At 51.0% G+C, this 17112-nt stretch overlaps 1 protein-coding gene across 2 annotated transcripts in view; it reads left to right on the plus strand.

Annotated features, from left to right (window-relative positions):
• HYOU1 (hypoxia up-regulated 1) overlaps positions 1-17112 on the plus strand; it is a 485286-nt gene that overhangs the window by 432060 nt on the left and 36114 nt on the right. For both annotated transcript variants that reach the window (XM_069614392.1, XM_069614393.1), the window contains exons 22-23: positions 13103-13187; positions 13924-14179. In XM_069614392.1, the coding sequence (XP_069470493.1) occupies positions 13103-13187; positions 13924-14179 (341 nt within the window). The remainder of the gene's footprint in view (positions 1-13102; positions 13188-13923; positions 14180-17112) is intronic.

A 17112-nucleotide genomic window follows, 5' to 3' on the forward strand; every position in this document is an offset into this window, starting at 1 on the left:
TGTGGTAACACCATCCTCCCAAGCTGAGGTTTCTGCCCCTATCCAGCGCTCCAGTTCGTTACGCCATACCTGGTATCGTGGGCCTCCAGGTCGCTTCCAAGCCATAGCAATGGTCCTTTTGACCAGAATGCATACCAGGTCCATGAGCTTAACTGAGTGTTTGAACTTGGCCAGTCTGGGATACGTTCCAAGAAGGCACTCTTTCGGGGTCCACTCATATCTGGTCATGCCTGCCTCGCTACAGAGGAGTTCCACTCTCGCCCAGAGTTGTCGGACCTGGACGCATCCCCAGAACATATGTAAAAGATTTGCTTCATCTCTACCGCACCAAGGGCAGTTATGTTGGGGTAGCTCATATATTTTGGCTATTCTAAGTGGTGTCAGGTACGAGCGGTAGAACATATTAAGCTGAATCAATTTAAATCTAGAATTTCTAAATACCACGTTGGGAAACGCTAGTGCTCTACCCCATTCAGCTTCAGACAGTTCATGTCCCAAGTCTCCTTCCCATTTGAGTTTGAGATCCTGACTGCGGGGATTGGGCCTATCGATTAGGTGACTGTATATACGGGACACAGGCCTCCATCCATCTCCCAAACTATATAGGTGTGTTATGAAGGGGTCAGTTTCAGGTTCTTCTGGCCACGAGTCCCATTTAGTCCGAGCAAATTTACGGATCTTTAAGTACCAAAGGAATTGGCCAGCCGGAACGCCATCGACAGATTGCAAGGAGGAGAAATCCCGGAAGGAGCCCTCGTTATATAGATCCCCCCAAGTGTACACTCCCAGCCTTTCCCAGTATCTAATGGAGGCAAGGTCTACAGAGTTCTGACACAGGTCGGCAAGGAGCGGTATGTCCGGAATATATCTATGTTTCAAGTGGAGAAGAATTTTAACCCTTTGCCATATCTGACGACCCAGGGCAGCTAAGTATGGAATCCCATCCACAAGACGTTGAGGGGCCCAAATGAGTTCGTTTAGCCGGAACGGAGCAATTGAGCGTTGTAAAAGCATTGTTTCGGGGGTGTCATCATCAGCTAGCCATTTAGCCACGAAGCTTAGTTGGGCAGCCAGGTAGTATCGTTCCAGATCAGGGAGACGAATGCCTCCCTGCTCATAAGGGAGGGTCAGCGTGGATAATGCAAATTTGTGCCTACTAATTCCCCATAGGAAGTCTTTAAGTATCTTCCCCAAAAGACGAAAGAAGGGAGTCCTAATATAATAAAAAATGTTTTGGAAACCATAAAGAAATCTGGGGAGAACAATCCTCTTAATGATGGAAGCCCTACCCACCATGGATAGGGGGAGGCGAGCCCAAAACCCAATCGACTTGCGCAAAGGAGGTAGCGCCGCTGCCGTGTTATTGACGTGCATAAGTTCGGGCGTGTGATAGATATTAATGCCCAGATAGCGGAACGTGATGGGGCACCAACCTATACCCAGCAAGGGGAGGTCATCAACGTGTGTATTTTGGAGGGCACCCAACGGAAACAGGCAAGACTTATGTCTGCTAAAGTGTATGCCTGATACCTTGGCAAAATTGCCGAGGACCTCCAGCATGGTTGGGACATTCAGCTGTGGGTCCCTCACATAAAGGAGGACATCATCTGCATACAGGGAAATTATGTGGTCCACCCTGTCAAGCCTTATACCAGCATCGAAGAATTGTTTCCTAAAAAAAATGGCGATGGGTTCAAGCCCAAGTATATATAGCATAGGGGAGAGCGGGCAGCCCTGCCTTGTGCCCCTTTGTATGTCCCATGCCGTGGAGATGAGCCGGCCAGATTTTACTCGTGCTCGTGGTTTAGTATAGAGGACTGTGATCCATCTAACGAATCGTTCTCCAAAGCCAAATTCCCGAAGCACCGCAATCAGCCATTCCCAGAAAATAGAATCGAACGCTTTGATGGCGTCCAAAGAAAGCAAAGCATAAGATTCCCCTACATGAGTGGAATGTGACAATACATGTTGTAGCCTACGAAGATTGGCAGTGGTGTTGCGACCCGGCACAAAGCCGCTCTGGTCGGGGTGCACCACTTCTCCGATCACCTTGGACAGCCGCTTAGCCAGAATGGTTGTAAGGATTTTAACATCATAATGAGCATCGCAAGAGGGCGATAGGAGTCAGTCATCTGCAGGTTTACCAGGCTTGAGGAGCGGAACCACCAAAGTCTCACGCATACTCCCAGGCAGGATACCCGACTCATAGGCTTCTAGGAACACCTCGTGCAGCAGCGGAGTCAATTCCGGCTCGTAGGTTTTGTAAAATTCGGCGGGTAGCCCATCACTGCCCGGGGCCTTGCAAGTGGCCAGAGACTTGATAGCATCGGTTATATCATCTATGGTGATATCAGCATCCAAAGCCTCCTTATGTGACAGCGGGAGTAGGGGCAGGCCAATTTCGTCCAAGGTGTTTGAAATTTCCTCAGGGGGCACCATGTCATTATGGGAGTATAGTTGGGCATAGAACTGCCCGAAAGTGTCATTAATTCCATGTTGGGTCCGATGTATCGTGCCATCAGCATCTCTTAAGGCTGTAGTCGAATATTTAGGGTGTTCTTTCCTACACAGCCAGGCGAGCAGTCTACCAGGTTTATCAGCGTGGGCGTGTGCTTTATTGGTTCTGGTGATGTAATCAAATTTGGCCAGTCTGTCCCAAGCTTCCCTGCAGGTGGCCCTAGTACTGGCAAGCCTGTCTTCCTGCGGTTGGGGGTCCAGGGTGTTGGATTCTAGCTGTTCTATTTCAGTTTCTAGTAATTCAAGTTCAATTCTTAGGTGTTTCCTCATTCCTCCAGCCTTTGCTATGACCTCTCCCCTTACAACCACTTTGAGAGCATCCCAGACTGTGCTTAGGTGGTCAACACTGTCTTTATTCTCACGAATGTAGTTCTCTAGGGATTCTCTGAGATCTTCCCTGAACTCAGAATCTTTAAGTGCCTCGATGGGCATCCTCCATGTAGGTATGGGAGGTCTGGGTCCAGTGATGTTCCATTCAATTACCAGGGGAGAGTGATCAGAGATGGTGCGGCCCAAGTAATTGGAAGAATCAATCTGGGGAAAGCTTTCTCTGCCGGTAAAGAGGTAGTCAATTCTGGTGTGAAGATTATGTGGCGAGGAGTAGAAGGAATAGCCTCGATCCCCTAGGTGTTGCTCCTGCCAGATGTCTACCAGGTCTAGGCGGTTTAGCATGACATTCATAGCGGTGGTAGCAGTCGACGGGCCCCCCAAGGGAGGAGCAGATCTGTCAAGCACAGAGTCACTGACGCAATTAAAGTCGCCTCCCCAGATAAAGAATGCATCTCTATAAAGTGCAATCTTTGTGTACAACATAGCTAGGTGCGCAGGGATATTGTTGTTGGGGAGGTATGAATTGACAATACATATCTCTGTTTGTTCGATGTGGCCCCAGAGTATCACGTACCTTCCTTCTGGGTCCAGTTCAGCTTTTGTAAGCTGGAAGGGGATTTGAGGGCTGATCCAAGTGAACACCCCTCTAGCGAATTTAGAATACGTGGACCCGAACCCCTGTCCGCCCCAGTATGATTGGAGCGTCGCGGTGGATTCCTTGGTTAAGTGGGTTTCTTGTAACAGGGCCAGCCCTATCCTCTTCCTGTGTAGATAGGATTTAACTCTGTTGCGGCGTAAGTAGGTACCCAAACCCCTCATGTTCCAAGTGGCGATCTTAAGGCGTGTAGACATGATGGTCGCAGAGGAGTTGGAGCGCTGAACTCATGGCAGTCTCAACCGTCTTCAAGCCAGCTTCGTGTGCTGAGCAATTGCCCCCTGGGTCGGCCGTCAACAATGCGCATTGTAATCTTCCTGCTGACCATGATTGTTGTGTTGATGTATTAAACGGAGACTTATGAACAAATTTAACTTCCACTCGAACAGGTGGATTGAACATGAAAGATAACTGTATGTTGCCCCCAGCAGCCGTTCTGGGAGGACAACGCTCGGGGGCTTCCGCTACCCATTGGCCGATCCGGGTCGTGAGGTGCGGATGTGGTGTTGGCCATAGGCCAGCCATGCTTGGGGTGGGGTGGGTTGTGACAATGTCTGTGGGTAGTCCATATAGCTCCCGTCCTTGAAAGAACTAATTGATCATTACAGCAAAGAGATCTGTTTGTGATCAGCCATTGGGCGTCAAGGCGTGATCCTCTCCCTCAGCCAAATTATTGTGCTCCATCCACATAGTGGCTGCTGCCGGAGTCTCCATGAAGACAGCTTTGCCTTTGTATAGTATCTTAAGGCGCGAGGGGTACAGGAGCATGTATTTAAGATCAAGCTTCCGCAGTTGAGCTTTGAGAGGTATGAATGAGTTCCTGGCGCGCTGCACTTGCGGGGTATAATCGGGGTAGATAACGATCTTGGAGCCATTGCGTCTAATCTCGCCTCCGTCCCTCGAGACTTTGAGGATCGTCTCTCTATCACGAAAGTTTAAGATCTTGGCTATCATCGGGCGTGGGTGTGATCCCGGTGGGGGTCGTTTCTGTAGGGAGCGGTGGGCTCTCTCGACGGAGAATCCCTGTGTAAGCTTGCCAGCTCCAACCTCTTGCATTAATAGAGACTCAATAAATTCCGTGGGGTCAGTGCCTTCCATCCCCTCCGGAACGCCAAGGACTCGGATGTTACTGCGGCGGGCCCTTCCCTCTGCTTCCTCTGATCTCGAGGCGAGATCAGCCACTTGTTTCTCAAGTGCGATAACTTTGTGCTTTAAGTCCTTGGCAGTGTCTGTGGTATCCTGCAGATTTATTTCCACCGTGCTTATTCTTTCCGCTATGTTGCGGGCATCTTGGCGGATGAGCTGCATGTCCACCTTAAGTTCATCTATCCTGGTCTCCATGCACGTTTGGAGTGTAGCAATAGCCTGCAGCACTTGGGCGTTGCTGGGGTCATCAACAGTTGCAGGGGGTTCCGTCTGTGTGGGGATCTCATATTGGCTGGGCTGTTTGGGTTTAGCCCCTGAGAACGAGTCCATAATTGATGCACCCCTGTTTTTGTTTCGTGAAGTAGACATTAGTCCCTCCTAGTGTTATGACGGCAGGTATGAGCCCCTGGACAGTGTGTAACAAAGTGAGCCTCACAGGTCAGCGTTATGCAGTGATGCTCAGCGATACCCAGCGGCGGCACCGGAGAACACAGGGGGGTGCAGTTAAGTATGTGCTCCTGCGCAGGATATTCTCCCAGTAGGGCAATGGAGTGCTCTGCGATCTCCCAGCACACTGGGCCACTGTCCCGTTACCCTGCTGGGCCTTGCTGTCTACGGCACAGGCGAGTTCCTGCTCCCCAGTGTTGGGTTAGGGTCTGCAAGCCTACCGGCTCATCCGAGCGTGGACTGTTCCCTCTTCAGACGCTCAGTTGCCTATTCAGGGAGGGAGGAGGGCCGCGTGCAGTTCGCTGTAACGACAGCGGCAGGGGTCCGCTAACGCTGCTGCCGCTCCGGCCCACGGAGCACCACCGCACTCGCGGCTGGCAGATCACCGACGGATCTCCCTCGAAATGGCAGCGGTCTGCTCACACTCTTGTCTCCTCTGCAGCGATCCCGGAGCCTCGGATGTAGCTCCGTTCGCGCCCCTGGGTAATGCGGAGGTTCTCCTGTGCGCTCGGGGGCTCCCAACAGTGGGACGTCTCCTGGGGGGGAGGGAGATCCAAGGGTGGCCGGTCCAGCGCTTGGTTTCCTCACTGGGGTCTTTCCGCTCTGCTCACAGGGACTTCTTCGACCCAGCCCGCGACAAAGGAGGCAGCGCCCGATGGACCGTCTCCCCGCTGCCTCGCCGCCGGCTTAATCTGTTCTTCCTTCAGGCCGCGGCGCCGTCCGCCATCTTGTTTCTCCCGGGGGTACCAGTTCAGATGCTGCATTTTCAGGGACGCCGGCTCCGTTTCTCCTCGTTCCTGCGCCGAGCAGGGCCGGAATCGCTTCCCCCACCGGAGTATGAGTTTGGCTCCTGTTCAGGTCAAAAATATTGATCAAATTAAGGATCTAGGCCAGGATCGAGACGGGAGCTCCGCACAGACACGTCTTTACGCCATCAGCGCTGGCCACGCCCCCGGGGGGGTGTTTAATATCTTTCCTTCATGCATTGGAGGGGATAACAGACCAGTGGGTGCTCAAGACCGTCGCCCATGGGTACTGCATAGAATTTTGATGCCCACCTCAATTCAGACTGCCAAAATCAAGACGCCTGACGCCGGAACACCTAAGCATCCTGCTGCAAGAGGTTGAGATTCTGCAGGAAAATGGCGCCATAGAAGTCTTCCTTCTTCTACAGGTTAACAAGTATATTTATTCAGTTTACTTCCTTGTACCCAAAAAGGATCACACAATGCGCCCTGTGCTAGACTTGCACCCAGCGAACAAATTTATCAAACCTCTTATTTCGCATGATCACATTGCAAGAGGTAATCACTCTGCTGAAACAGGAGGATTACATGGCAACACTAGATATGAAAGATGCATACTTTCAGATTTCAATGTTGCCAGCACACAGAAAATACCTAAGGTTCATGGTAGAGGACAACCGCTATCAGTTCAAAGAACTCCCCTTCAGCATTGTCTCAGCGCCAAGGGTGTTTACGAAGGTACTGGCAGTGGCAGCCACGCACCTGCGCAGAGAATCCGTCCCGGTTTACCCTAACCTCGACGACTGGCTCATAACGGGGGATTCATATGGAAAATGCCTGTTTATTACTCAAAAGACGATAGACCTCTTATTCAGCCTGGGATTCTCCATCGACAAGTCCAGCCTAGACCCCAGTCAAGTCAAACTGTTCCTTGGGGCTCTAATTCGGACATACGCCCTCAACCTCCCCTCCAACCAGAGGGTTAAAAACATGCTGTTTCAGATCCCTCAATATGTAGCCGGTCGAGAGGTGCCGGTACACAAAGCCATGCGACCGTCAGGAATGATGGCGTCCTGCATTTATTTAGTTCCTCTCGCCCGTCTGCACATATGTCCTATGCAAGAGTGGCTCAACAGTCAGTGGTGTCAGGCCAGCAGACAATGGGAAGATCTAGTGGTTGTCTCGCCAGCCCTCGTTCTCTCTGCAGTGGTGGTCGAGGGAAAACCTTTTTAAGGGGGGGAAGACCTTCACCACCCCTGCAGTAGAAGCCACTCTCACGACGGACGCATCTCTCACGGGGCGGGGGGCTCACCTGCTTCAGCAGACGGCACACAGCTTGTGGTCCCCAGATGTAGCATCCAACCACATAAATCTGTTGGAGCTGTTAGCCATATTCAAAACACTGAAAGCCTTTCAAACAGTTGCAAGGGAAGACAGTCCTGGTTCTTACAGACAGCACCACAGCCATGTATTACTTGAACAAGCAAGGGGGCACACACTCTCCAGGGCTATCCAAGCTGTCCCAAAACATTTGGATATGGGCTCTCAAACACACAATGTTCCTGATGTCTCAACACGTTCCAGGGGAACTCCATCTTCTAGCAGACAGGCTCAGCAGAGACTTCACACTCCCCGTATGGCGACTACACGAATACATCGTCTCCAATGTTTTCGCACAACAAGGTTTCTCAGAGATCAACCTGTTTGCAACTCTGGAGAATGCTCAATGCCAGGATTACACCTCCAGGTACCCCCAGAAACAGTCTCTGGATAACATGGTTAGGGAAATGTGTTTACGCTTGTCGAACCCAGCCTCCCCCCCCCCCCCACCCCCACTCCCCTACTCAAGGTAGTGCAAAAGGAACCAGTCACCATGATACTGGTCCATCAAACCCTGGTTCTCACATCAGATGGAGATGTCCATATCTCTGCCAATGAAACTGCCTTTCTCGTACAACATGTTATCTCAAGACGAGGGGGAGATTCTTAACTCATGCCCGCAAACCCTGAATTTAGCGGCTTGGCTCCTGAGGTCATAGAGTTCGGGCACCTAGCGCTCCCTCAGAGATGTATTGACATACTTAAGGAGGCAAGAAAACAGAACACCAGATACTGCTACTCCAGTAAATGGAAGCGGTTTATCTGGTGCAATTCCAAGGCGTCAATCCTATTGACTGCTCTCCTACTCACATTGTATTGTAGCTGACTCACCACCTAGACTCAGGCCTGGTTTTTAATTACTTAAAGGTTCGCTTAGCTGCTCTCTCAGCCTACACTACGTCACAACAGAAGGTGTTGTGGTGGAAAATACTAGTTATTAAGGCTTTCATGGAAGGGGTTAAAAGGATTCATCCCCCCCCATTTCTAACCCGGCTCCTGGATAGGAACTAAATGTGGTTTGGACTAGACTTGAGGGGTCTCCTTTTGAGCCTATGCCTAAGGCAAGTCTCAAAGATCTTACCTATAAGACAGCCTTTTTGGTGGTTATCACTTCTATGAGGAGAGTTGGTGAACTATAGGCCCTTTCAGTTCTAGACCCTTTCGTTACAGTTTGCGCCTACATTTATTTCCAAGTTCCATGTGAACCAATCAATAGAACTGCCTACTTTCTTCCACAATCCCACTAACATGGCCAAAAGAAGCCTACACACATTAGATGTGCGCAGGGCAGTCATGTTTTACATGGAAAGAACTAGACCACTGAGAAAAATAAACCAATTTTTCGTTTCACTAGCAGGTGGTAGAGAAGGGGATCCTGTCTCTAAATCGGCCATCTCAAGGTGGATTGTCAAATGCATCACTTTCTCTCTTGCTAAGAGAGAACTGCCCTTCAAGCCTAGAGCACCTTCTACTCTAGGCACTGGGGCTTCCATAGCTTTCATGGAGTATGTTCTAGAGTCCATTTGCAAAGCGGCAACATGGAGTGCTGTACACACCTTTACAAAACACTTTTGCCTAGACACTCATTCTAGATCTGATTCTCTGGTGGAACAAGCAGTATTAAGACCTCTTTTCACTGCTGTTCCTTCTCACAACCCATCTCCAACTCTGGGTACTATTCACTAGTCTATGCACTGCATGTGATTCTATGCAGATTAACAAGCATCAGAAGACATGCATTACTCACCATAATAGCATTTCTGATGATTATATCTTAGATTCACATGCGCCCACCCTTCCTCCCTTCTTGGGTGGAAGGAACATAGACTTCTTACTACTTTCTCTTTTATGTACTCGCGGTAGTCATGGGCATCCTCATTGCAGAAAAAATACAATCAGAGGGACCTTGACGCGTGAGGGATTTTGGGTGCACTACACGTCACGTTAGGGAAAGTGTTACAGGCACACCCATGTCGACATCCCCTTTTGATTCTCGAAAGACAAGATGCAATACTCTGTGGTTACCACTGGACGTCGGACTATATGCACCGCATGTGAATCTAAGCAGAAACAATCATCAGAAATGCTATTACATTGAGTAATGCATGTCTTTCCAATCCCCCTCCTCCGCAACAGCCTCAGAGGGAAAGAAGGCATGACACGCCCCTTCGGGTCACGTGTCTCCAGTGGGGCGGGGCAGGCTTGCTCTCATGCACATTTCTGGTGCCAGAATTTCGTGGACCCCTGGATCCTCTCTACTATCCACAGGGTACTGCCTACCCATACCAGCTTCTCCTCACTCTTCCCCTCCACTCCCACAGATTGGCACAGCAACTCTTTTGGTGGCGATCCGGTCGCTCGTCGAGGCTTGGGCTTCTACTCCAGAACCAAGCGGGCCTGAGAGTTGTGCTGGACTTATCCACCTTTAACCTCTGCCTTCCTCTACAAAAATTCAAGATGGTTACGCCAGCTGTAATAGCGGAGACACTGTGCAAGGGAGACTCTATGTGCTAAATGGATCTGAAGGACGCGTACCTACACGTACCGATCTGGCAGCCTCCTCGTTCTTTCCTACGATTCAGGATCATGGGCTACCATCTCCTATACAAGGTGCTCCCTTTCGGCCTCAACTCGCCCCCCAGGGTCTTTTCTAGGCTGATGAATACAGTGGCGGCCCTCTTCAGGGCCTCCACATCAACCCGTACCTCAACGACTGGCTCGTCAGGGCTACATCTACGGAGGCGGTGCACCACATTTCCCACACTCATTAACGCACTGCACGATCTGGGCTTTTCGCTCAACCTCAAGAAGTCACAGTTGCAACCTCCGCAGAGACTGACCACCGTTGGCCTCATCTGGGAGACTTGCTCAGAGTTTTTTCCTTCGGAGGACAAGATCACAGCCATCAAGAGGGCCACTACTCCCTTCCGCAGCAGAGGGGGTGACATCTACCTGGTGGACCAACACCTACTGGGTCTCATGGCGGCGGTCCTATTGGCCGTTCCCAACACGAGACTCTGCATGAGGAGGATACAGCTGCATTTTGCAGCATCATGGAACCAGGAACGGGGCTCTCAGGCGGAGATGATCAATGTTCCTCCGTCTCTTCACCCAGACCTCACATGGTGGTCCAGGGACTACAACCTGAGGACAGGCGAGCGCTTCAGGCAACCTAACCTTCATGTGACCACCACCACGGACTCCTCTCTCGAGGGATGGGGAGCCCCCCTGGACAACCACGGCATCCATGGCACCTGGGCACGGCAGGAGTACCACATCAATTGGTTGGAACTGAAGGCCATCTGGCTAGCACTCGGGGGGCCTTCCTTCCAATTATCAGTGGCTCGGTTGTACTTATTCAGACAGACAACTCGACCAGCATGTACTAGGTCTACAAGCCGGGTGGTACCAGATCCCCTCCCCTGTGCAGACCCTGGAAAACATCTACCTCACAGCAGTCCATCTTCCAGAAGAATCCAACCTGGAGGCGGACATGCTCAGCAGATATGAAGCTGACAATTACGAGGGGCAACTAAATGACCTCGTGCTGCAGGAGATCTTAAGCAAATGGGGACACACCCAAGTGGACCTCTTTGCCACCTGGGACAGCAAGAAGTGCCAACAGTTTGCCTCCCGGCAGGGACAAGGCCCCGGCACCCTGGGCGACGCATTTCAGATTCAGTGGAACGACATGACAGCATACACCTTCCCGCCCTCACCGCTGATAGGGATATGCAGGATCAAGGAGTCTCTCCACCTCAGCGTCATTCTAATGGCCCGATGATGCACAGCCAGACCATGGTTCTCGGAGCTGCTCAACCTCTCGGACAGACCACCTATCCACCTTCTGATGGGCCCAGCACATCTTCTGGCGCAGCAGCAGCAGGAGGAGGTGGGGGGGGGGGGGGGGGGGGGTTTCAGGGTCATCAACCCTGTGCCACAGAAACTAGCCCTCACAGAATGGTTCCTGAGCAGATCGCGCTAAAGCGCCTCAGCCTATCCCAGGCTAATCTAGAGATCATACAGGGCACAAGGCTTCGAGGGCCTAGTACAAGAGCAAGTGGACCTGGTTCTGCCACTTGGCAGACTCTAAGAACATCGACCCATCTCCCCCTCCCCCCCCCCTGGCATGGACGTTGGACGACATGCTCTCATTGTCTGCACACCTCGCCCACTCGGGCGTGCAGGTCGACACTTGCCGCAGGATCTGGTCATTTTTTCGAAATGCAATTATCTCAAACATTTCGTCAAAAATTGTTTTCGAATGTATTCCTTTTCATTTAATACGTTTTTGGGGGGTTTTCTAAGGTAAAAAAAAAAAGTGGAACCCCAATTAAAATTCACATTTTGTTTCCCGACTAAATGTTTTCAAGATAAAGGCATTTGAAAAATTGTCATTAGAAAAAAATACTAGAGCCTTGCCGCACTTACCGGTCAGCCATCGGGGCTTACAGAAACTCGGAGGAAGAGATGTTCTCTTCTTCCAATCAGATTGTCAAAAAAGCATTTGGCTGGACTCGCCAGGCTCTACCCGCCCATCAAGAGACCACACCCTGTATGGGATCTCAACATAGTCTTGGGTGCCTTGGCACACAAACCATTCAAGCCAATGGCGTCTGCGGACATCCGGCTGGTCACCATTAAGACGGCCTTACTGGTCGACCTCACATATTGTAGCAGAGTCAGCGGAATCCAGGCGCTGGTCGCCTCAGAACCATATACTATGTTTCACAGGGATAAAGTAGTCCTGCGGACACACCCAGCATTCCTGCCTAAGGTGCCGTCTGCTTTCCATCTAAACAAAGAAATAGTGCTGCCTACATTTTTTGCTGAACCTAAAGATGAAGCCCAGTGTTCTGCACTGCCTTGATGTCGGGAGTGCCCTGAAGTTTTACTTGGACAAGACCAAGGGCTTCCGCAAGTCGAACTGTCACCTTAGGAGGTTCAAGACCAGGGTATCGGGCCTCAAAGGCCTCCATAGCCCGGTGGATGGTCTTGTCCACCAAGGAAGCATACGAGCGACAGCATAAGCCACTCCCGGCCAACATGCACGCCCACACAGTGGGAGCCAAGGCAACAGCCATTGCATTCCAGCGGCATGTCCCCAGGCAAGTCATAAGCAGGGCAGCCACCTGGGCCTCCCCTTCTGCAAGCACTGTTTGGATGCCGGCTCTAGATCAGACACGGCTTTTAGAAAGGCGTTTCTTAGAAACCTGTTTGCTTAAGGAGGGTCTCCTCTCCACCCTGGGGCTACACTCGGTTGCAATCTCCCATGCAATATGGAGGAAAGGGGAAAGGACGTAAGAGTAATTATAATTTACTCACCGTAGTGACTAAGTCCTTAGACCCCTTTCCTCCATACATTCCACAATCCTTCCCCCCCGCCCCGCCTAATAAATCTGGTGTCATTAGGCAATGGTAATATATTGTCTACGCGACTATGGGGACTGAGTTGTGGCGCTGGATGGCAGTCAGGGCAGCGCATGCTCCCAGGGCCGCAGCCACGCATGCCTCTAAATTTAAAGGGGAGAAAGGTTCAGTGTCCCATCCCAAGGAAGGGACTCTCATGCAGTAGCAGTATGGAGAAAAGGGGACTAAGGACTAAAAGTATGTTACTCACTACGGTGAGTAACTTATAATTTATGCCCACTTCCTACCACTAAGCTCAGCAATTTTTTTCATATCTGTCCAGAAATGTTTTTTATTGGATTTGTCAATTTTTCTTTCTTGGCATTTGGGGACAGTTGCATATCTCTAAACGTATTCACTTGCTTCGTCTCTCTGGGTGCAGTTTGAAGTCTTTCCTGCTGTGTATGTTTCCACAAGACACTCACTCTGTGTATATACTGCTTTTTGTTCTTTATTTCAACTATTGTTACAGGGGAGCCCGGATGATTCCAGAAGTAGATCAGATCTTCACTGATGTTGAACTGACGACACTAGAGAAAGTGATCAATGAGACTTGGGTAAGGAACTGCTGGGGAAGACTTGTAGAGGTTCAGTAAGTTGGAGGGGCAGCTAAGAATCTTTGAAGGGGTGATTCAAGGCTTCCGAATTGGCTTCAGCTTGGTCACTGGATATGATGTGGGACAGTAAGTGGCAATAGTGGGCTGAATTGGGGAGGGGGGGCGTATGGATGTTCTGGGTTTGGTGGATTATAGGACCATAGATTTGATTGCCGCTATTCTGGCATGATTCTAGTACGCTGAATTTGAGGAGTCTACTTTGTGCTTAACATAGAATCCTGAATAGAGTTGCAGGTATTCTGAGCTGAACATGTGACCCTAGGTGTGCTTGTAGGTAATGTGGCTGAGGGCTTAATGGTTTTCCCTTAATATGGGTCCTTTTCGGTAGGACCTCATGTGTTTGCAGGTATTCTTCACTCTGCTGAATGTTGCGCCTTCAATTTGTTTACTGCCATTCTGACCTGTTTGTAGGTTGCTGGCATTTTTGCCTAAATGCAAGTCCCCTAGCTATAATTGCAGATTGTCTGGTTTGTTATGGATGCTGGTGATCTGGATCTAATGCAGCCCAATCTAATGTTTTACATCTTTCCTGCGGTGGTTGTTGGACAACTGAGGGTTACATGCTCCTTGTCTGGCATGCTGAATCTAAAGACCGGGTTGGTGGACAGTGCACGGGGCAGTAGTGAGGGAAGGAAGTCTGGCCCATCTCACTGAAACATTTCTCACTCCTGTCCAGACATGGAAAAATCAGACGGTTGCTGAACAGGGGAAGCTGGCTCCCTCTGAGAAGCCAGTGCTGCTGTCCAAAGACATTGAGCTGAAGCTGGGAATGCTGGACCGAGAGGTGCAATACCTTCTGAATAAAGCAAAGTTTGCCAAGCCTAAGCCCAAGAAGGACAAGGAGAAGAGCAAATCTGATGCAGACAAGAACACAACATCCTCTTCCAAGGACAGCGAGAAGGTCATTCCACCGAAGGAGGGGAGTCCGGAAGGTGAGATGTTACTTTAATATATTTATAACACGCGCCACCGACCCGTAGGCTTAAGGGCGCACAAACAAGCAAACTAAGAAATAAATCAAACGGGCACAAAACAGAGTCCAGGGCAGTACAGAAACATGTCAGAAACTGGTCAGAGGACCGTGCAGTTAACTTCCACTATCTAAACAGAAAGGTTGTTAGCCGTTTCCTAAAGAGGGCTGTTGATTTCTCTTCCCTAATGTCAGGGGGAATAGCATTCCATTTCATGGGTGCTGCCACAAAAAAGCTTTTTTTTTGTTTTTTTTAACCTGGGTCATCCTATGTGCTGTGACTCTGTGTTGGTGTTATTTGATCTAAGATTGCATGCGTTTAATTTTGTCTCCAGTACTTCACTCGGATATAGAGGCGAGGATCCGGTCAAGCACTTCTGTGTTATAAGGAGAAGGCAAAAGTAAATTCTGGCTTCACTGCGGTCACAGCCCTACCTGGACTCAGTGGTCTCGGCGGCTGCGAGGAAGAAGTCTTCAAATCCCTCATCTTCAGTCTCCGTTCCCCCTTCAGACAGCGAGGGGAAGAAGTTGGACGTCATGGGTAGGAAGGTGATCAAATCGGTGGCGACGAAGGTCAAGGCAGCGAATGCACTTGCGATTCTGGCCAGATACGACCGGGAGCTGTGGCATAATATGGCTACACTGCTGGAGTTTCTACCATATGACAAAAGGGTCGAGGCGCTGGAGATTCTCCAAGAGGGCGAGGTGGCATCAGGCCATGCCATCACAGTGGCCCCGGACATCGCAGACACAGGGTTCTGACAGATGGGGGAACAGTGGCTGCTTGAAAGCCATCAACTTTCGGCAGGAAGTTCTGACGAGGGTCCTGGACATGACCTTTGACAGGGACATTCTATTTGGCAAGGCCATCAACGAATCGTTGCAAGCCATTAAGACCGACACAGAGATGGCCCGTGCCCTTGGCACGCTTCAGCAACATCGGCCTTCCTTTTCGTGCCTCAGGAGGGAAATCTAGCCAGTCGTAGGGTTTCAGCGGGGGGGGGGGGAATCATCCTCATACCGCCAGCCCTATCGTTCTATGACCCCGGAAGGCCTACAGGGGGCATTCCAAGGCTTTTGGAGGTGACAGTTGTCGCTCCCAAGGCGGCACGCAGACCCTGAAGCAAGATTGAACCGGCCAGGACGTCGGTCCCCCACCCATGCACATTGTGGGAGGCCTGCTGGCGGGCTTCGTCGGCAAGTGGGAAAAGATCTCCACCTATTGATGGGTGCTGGACGCTCTTGCCTTGTCACACTCTAGATTCCAGCAGAAGTGTCGGTGGATACCACCGGTGACTCGGCAGGAGCAGCACATCCCTCCGCTCCTGCAGGAAGTATGGGCCATGATGAGAAAAGGGGCGATAGAGCTGGTTGCAAAGCGACTCTGGGGCTCTGGAGTTTACTCCAGATACTTCTTGGTGAAGACCAGGGGCTGGAGGCCCACTCTTGACCTGCGGCATCTCAACAAGTATCTCGAGTCCTAAATATTCAGGATGGTCCTGTTGCAGCATGGGCTTGGACAACTGGAGGAAGGAGACTTCTGAAGTCGCTGGATCTGGAGGACGCAACTTCCATGTCCCCATTCAAAAGAAGCATCAGAAGTTCCTGCGCTTCGTCGTACAGGGAAAGCACTACTAATTCAAGGCCCTTCCTTTCAGACTGAAGTCAGTGTTTACAAAGTGCCTGGCACCAGTGGCTGCTCATCTGCGTCTACAAGGTATACATGTGTACCCGTACCTCGACGACTGACTCGTCTGTGACAAGTCAAGGGAAGTAGCCGTCAAACACACGGAAAGGGCCGTCCGACTGCTGATGGATCTGGAGTTCTCTGTGAACTATCCAAAGTCCTGCTTGATACCATCGCAGAACACGCTGTTTCTGGGGGCCAGGCTCAACACTGTCTCCCGCCTGGCAGCCCCCTCGGAGGAGTGGATAGCGGCCATGCTGGGCAAGGTGCAACGGATGTTGGCACTGAAGACCGCCACAGTGCGGACCATCAAGTCGCTGCTCAGCATGTTGTGTATTTATCTGATCCGACTCTGCTGGTTGCAGATGTGACCCCTTCAGGAATTCCTGGATGCTTGGTGGATCCAGGTGTCCAGAAGCTTTGCAGACAAGGTTGTTCTCGACGAGGAGTTCTGTCGAGCAATAAGCTGGTGGGGCATGCACTCCAACATTGCCGGGGGCACAGATTTCCACAGCCCACCATACCAGGTGACGGTCACCACAGACGCTTCCCTGGAGGGCTGGTGAGCCCACACCGGACGACTTCATGGCAGAGGCCTGTGGCTACTGGAGAGGAATCTCCACATCAATGTCCTGGAGCTGTGGGCAGTGTCCTGGGCCCTCAAGGCGTTCTTTCTGTCCCTCAAAGGCAAGGTGGTGAGGGTCTTCAAGGACAATACCACCATGATGTTCTACTGCAGGAAGCAGGGGGTACCAGATAACTAGCGCTCTCCAGAGAGGCGCAGGATTTGTGGCACTGGGTCATCTGGCGGGAGTCAAGAAAAACCATTGCCGACTCCCTCAGCAGGGGGCTGTGCTCTTGCCATGAGTTGGAACTTCAACAGGATCAAGTGGACAGCCTCTTCCTCAGATGGAGCAGGCCCCAGATTGAGCTGTTGGCGACGAAATCCAAATGCCAGAGATTCACCAGCAGGTTCCACCAGCCGAGGAGCATTGGACGTGTTTTCCTTCCTGTGGGAAGGTGTGTTCCTATACGCGTACCTCCCACCCCCCTCCCGTTGCCTCTCCTGCTGCGAGTTATCAATCAAATCAAACGGTGCTGATGCAGGTTGATCCTCGTTTAGTAAGATTGGCTGCAGTAACCCTGTGGGAGACTACACCATCCTTGTCCTCTTGGTAATGGGTAACCCACCTATTGGTATAGGTCTG

Source organism: Ambystoma mexicanum, chromosome 9 (assembly GCF_040938575.1).
Source record: "Ambystoma mexicanum isolate Mex_15411 chromosome 9, UKY_AmexF1_1, whole genome shotgun sequence".
NCBI classification, from domain to species: Eukaryota; Metazoa; Chordata; class Amphibia; order Caudata; family Ambystomatidae; genus Ambystoma; species Ambystoma mexicanum.